General features: G+C 49.0%; 1 protein-coding gene across 1 annotated transcript in view; it reads right to left on the minus strand.

The window, feature by feature from the left end:
* Fhos (Formin homology 2 domain containing) overlaps window positions 1–4,234 on the minus strand; it is a gene marked incomplete in the record, with an annotated part of 191,773 nt that extends 187,539 nt beyond the window's left edge. The window contains 1 exon segment of the mRNA XM_070123689.1: window positions 1–4,234. This exon segment is cut by the window's left edge and continues 1,335 nt beyond it. Coding sequence (XP_069979790.1) covers window positions 1–3,939 — 3,939 coding nt within the window.
* Window positions 4,235–5,000: the final 766 nt, after the last annotated feature.

The raw sequence follows: 5,000 nt of genomic DNA on the forward strand, positions 1-5,000 counted from the left end.
CCGCTTTGGCTCCTCCCTTTCTCGGCTTCGCTGTCTTTCATTTCCTTCGCCAGCCGCCCCCTCCCTCTGGCCTCGCTCCTCTCCCTCTTGCTCACATTCCTTGGCTTCCGGGCGCTTTGCTACTTGTTCGCGCTTCTTCTGTTTCCTCAGTCTCCTTTCCTCTTTTTCTTTTCGCTTTTCCATTTCCAGCCGGCGAAGGTCTTGTAATAGATTCTCGTCACAGTTCTGTTCACTTCGTAATACTTCTTTTATTCTTGCTTTTTCTTCTCGCCTTTTTCTTCTCTTTTCCTTTCGTTCCTCCTTCTCCCTCCGTCTTTGGAGTGCCTCATCGCCAATGTTTTCAATTTCATGCTTATCGGACTTTGCTTCTGGTTCCTTTGGTTCTTCTTCGCGCTTTTTTCTCTTCTTATCTTTCCTTTCGTCTTTCTCCCTCTCGTCACTTTGCAGATTCTGAATTTCCTTGAGAGCGTTATCCTGTGTATGAGTCGTTTCTTTAGTTATTACCTCTTCCTTATCCTTTGTTTGTTTCTTCTGTTCTTCTTCTTTTGTACTTATTCCATGCTCTTCCTTCGTTGTTGGTGTTGTTTCTTTATGTTCTTCGATATTCTGTTTTACTTCCCTATGTTTCGAATCTTCCCTTTTCTCTACGTCTTCCTCGTCTTCTTTAACGTATTCTACTTTCTGTTTTGATTTCTTCCTTCTCTCCAGATTTGTCTTTATTTCATGTCTCATCAGATCTATCTCCTCCTCTTTCTTATATTTCTCTTCCCGCTTTTTCTTCCTCTGAAGCCTCTCCTCTTCAAGCAGTCTTTCTATTTCTTCGTCCTCTTTCTTTTTCTCGTTGGGTTGCTTCGGTGCTTCAGCTTCCTTTGAGTTTTCATCATCTGTCTTCACCTTATCTGTTATTGTCTTGTCGCTTTTACTCTTAGTCAGCGTCTCGGCAATGGTCTTGTTCAGGCTGTTGACGTCCTTCTCCCCTTTGACGACGGGCTTCTCGAACACCCACAGCATCCCGACGTCGGCCTCAGCCCCGTCGGGACTTTGTCTGCGTTTGCTGCTCAGATCGGAGACGTCCTTCATATCCTCCTTATTCTCGTCGACGTCAGGCTGTGAGTCCTTGGAGTCCTTGTGTACTTTGGCATCTCCTTTCAATTGGCTGATATCCAACACGTGTCCTTTCAGCGCGTCTTGTATTGTCTGGATATTTTTCTTTTTCTCTAATATAATATCTTTCAATTTTGTGATTTCATTTCCGCTGCCGAGTTTCTGAACTGTCGGGGCTGGTTGGTCATCGGCCTGCTCCTCCTGACTTTCATTTTTAACTTTTATTTCCTCGCATTCATTAGACACTGCTTCGTCAGCTACCTCAGCAATTGTCTCCATGTGCCTGATTACAGAAAAGTCATTCTCCTCGGTCTGTTCAGTGTCAGTCATCTGCTCATAATCATCTACGTCACTTGATTCGTCGTCTGTATATATCGTGTGAGTTTTCATGTAATCAATGATTAATCCCCCGGGGTCGTGATCAGTACTTCTGCACTCAAAGGAATGTTCTACCTCAGTGGAACCCCCGTTTCCTTCCGAGTCTTCGGAGTTCTCCAAACTGCTCGCGACATTCTGTAAGACGATGCTAACCTTCATGTCAACCTCACCTACGTCAGCGTCATCATTTAAGCTCTCCTTTCTGTCCGGAAGGACGAAGGTTACTTCGCAAGACTCGTCGCCGGAATCTGCTTGAAGTTTGTCGGTGCGTTCTTGCAAATGATCTTCCTCAGGCAACGTCTTGGCGATGTCATATGCTGAATTTTCGACCTCTACATCTACGGGGATCCCCGTTTCCTCTTCCTGTTCAAGCTCAACTGGCTTTTGAGATATCTCGAGCTTCACATCTACAGGAGACTCGATTTTTTCTTCCTGTTCTGGCTCCACTGTTTTTGGTGACATCTCCTTGTCTTCTACTATGATCATGATTTTCTTCGTGTCTTCGCCTTCGTTGTTCTCTTGACCTTTGCTGGAGTCTTCATTAAACTGCAGCTCATTTCTTTCAATGATTTCACTTTCCTTTGCATCATCCGAAACCGTTTCTTCGAGTCCAGAGAAATTCTTTCCTTCGTCCTCTTTGGTATCTGTTTGCTCTGTCTCCTTCCCAGGTTTCTTCGCCTTCGGGATGAGTGTGTGGTAATAATCCATCACATAGCCAGATAAAGTGCCAAATGTAGGTACCGATTCTTCTGGAATTTCATCTGGCTTCTGTAATGCGTGTTCGTCCAAGTCAGGAGTCTTGGGAACCACGACGTTAGCTTTTTCATTCGTGGAACTTTCTAATCTCTGCGTCTTCTCTTCTTGTATGTGGTCAATCCGCATGTCCGACTCACGGGACTTTTCTTGAGGATCAGCTGAAAGACTCACCTGCTGCTCCTTCATCGTGCTTGCGTCTTCGACCTCGAGGTTGTCGGATTTGCCTGTTTTTCGCTTGTTTTTCCTTTTCGTCTTTTTGGGTTTGTTTTCATTATTTACAGTGATATCCTCATTATATTCCGTGGGTTTTCTTTTGTCACTGACTTCATTTACTACTTCTTCATTTTCTCTAACAGCCACTTTGCTCTCTGGCTTTTTGTTTTCTACTTTCTGTGTTGATTTCATCTGTGAGTCAACACTTGTAAGTACCTCATCTCTTTCTACCTTCCGGTTATGTTTATCAACTGTCGCTCCACCTTTCTTGCCGTCGGGTGTTTCCTTCTGTCTTGAAGAGTCACTCTCACTCTCGGGAGGTTTTTGATCTTTCTGGTGTTTTATTTCTTCAGGCTTTACCTTTTGCTTTTCAGCTTCATTCTTTTTATCCTTTGTTTTTTCTTGTTTATTTCTGGTGGGCGACTGACTGACAGAGAGCATTTTTCGATTTTGGTTCTTGGAGGATTTATTTGGCTGTTCCTTGGACTCCTCCTTCTGTGAAGAACCATCGTTTGCGCTGCTGCTCCTGGCTCGATTACAGTTTCCTGACTCTTGAGAGGCAGGTCGCTTATGTGTCGACGGCGATCGCGACGCTCCTGGCCTTTGGCTGGCTCCATTGCCCTTCTGGATGCCTGGGAAATCGTCCTTTTTCAGAACAAAGTCGTCTTTTGTAAAAGCATCGTAGCTCGAGTGCGCATCATAGAAGGTGTCTTCGCCCTGACTGGAAGCTCCGTTCGAGCGAGGACTAGGAGGAGGTCGCCCCGGCTTGCTGCGTCGCTGCACGAGGGTGAAGCCATCCTCGTCCACCGGCGGAGGCTGAGGCGCGGGTGGCCTTTCGGGACTCAGGGAGCGAGACAGAGCGCCGGGCAACTGGCGCCAAGAGCCAGGTCGTTTCGGTCGAGGAGGGACTGATGAATTGGAATTTCGAGCGCTGTGGGGGGAGGCGGACGGTGAGGGTTTCTGGGGATGCTGGTTTCCCTTGGAAAGTTTCGGGCTGCCATTGCCACCTTCAAGAGACGCCCCTCTACCCCGCCCTCGGCCCCCACCTCGTCCACGCCCACGGCCTCTTCCCCTTTCCTGCCCTGTGTCACTAACAACCTTTTCCTGAGGCTGAGCTGGCGGTGCGGAGCCGTAGAACCGCGACCACAGCGACTGGGCGGCTCCTGCTGGGGAGGACTGCCTCGCGCCCTGCTGGCCGTCCTTGGGAAGGCTCGGGGGGATCGTGACCGGGACTGAGGACGACTGAGGGAAACCTAAGGGGGCGCAGGGGGGTGTCTGGGGAGGTGTCGCGAGGGGGGGAGGGGGAGGGCCAGTAGCTGCGTTACCTGTTGTAGGTAGAGAGGGCACTGCTGTCAACGCAGGACTCGCGGCAGGAGTCTGTTGAACAGGATCTTCGCTGGACTCGGACGCCGGAGTCGCAGCCGGAGTCCTGGTGCCGTAAAAAGCCCGCGTCACTACATCACTAAATAGCCTGACCCACTCCTTCATGGCGGTGACAAGATGCGCGAGAAAGTGCGCGACACAATACTAAGACCTCTCGCCTCCCCAGCACCCTCGGGATCACTGGCGGGTCCGCGCGCTCTCCACCACAATAGACAGCGGGCAGCAGGCCAAGGTCTCCGCCCTCCGGGGCCGTCTTCCCTCCTCCGTCTCCTAAATACCCTCCAATAAATCCCTGAACGACCAAGCACGTCACTGCAGAGAAACTCTCCCCTCGAGTCGGAGAGGGTTGCGGGCCGAGGCGAAGTACCCCGCGGTGTCTCGGTCCCTCCGCCGGCTGCGACTCCCGAGGGACCGAGCCTGTCACACTGCGGCGGGATATGACGGACATTCTCGCGCTGAATTCCTTCCTCGGCAGAATGTCTGACAAGCGGAATTACCGTATTCAATCTGAGCGGCGCGTGTGGGTGTGCGTTTCTGTGCCACATGTGCTGCACTTGTCACTTGCAAACACCTGAGCTATGTAGGTGGTCGGCGCAGTATATATGCCGTCTCGAGACGGACTTTCATGGCCTAATGCAAAACACACTTGTCTATGTAAGCGTATCATAATCACAGAATCTGATGATAAGTCTTCAATATGAATAAAACATACCAGTGCATGTTAATACTTTAATTCAATTCATGATCATTACAAACCTTGCAGACCCCTTCCCTCTCCATAATCACTTCTCTTCGATCAATTTCCACTTATCATAAACATTCTCTACATCTATTTTATCGTCTTCCTCGGTATGTCCTCCTCTAATCCTCCTATTTTTTCCTCTTCCCAGTTTAAAGTAACAGTCGGCCATCTTTTGCCATCGCTGTCATGGGTAAATTACGCTCGCCGGGGTTCGGATACTCGTGTCTGTGGCGGAGCAGACCCCTTCCCTCTCCATAATCACTTCTCTTCGATCAATTTCCACTTATCATAAACATTCTCTACATCTATTTTATCGTCTTCCTCGGTATGTCCTCCTCTAATCCTCCTATTTTTTCCTCTTCCCAGTTTAAAGTAACAGTCGGCCATCTTTTGCCATCGCTGTCATGGGTAAATTACGCTCGCC

This window comes from Penaeus vannamei, chromosome 7 (assembly GCF_042767895.1).
Source record: "Penaeus vannamei isolate JL-2024 chromosome 7, ASM4276789v1, whole genome shotgun sequence".
Lineage (NCBI taxonomy): Eukaryota > Metazoa > Arthropoda > Malacostraca > Decapoda > Penaeidae > Penaeus > Penaeus vannamei.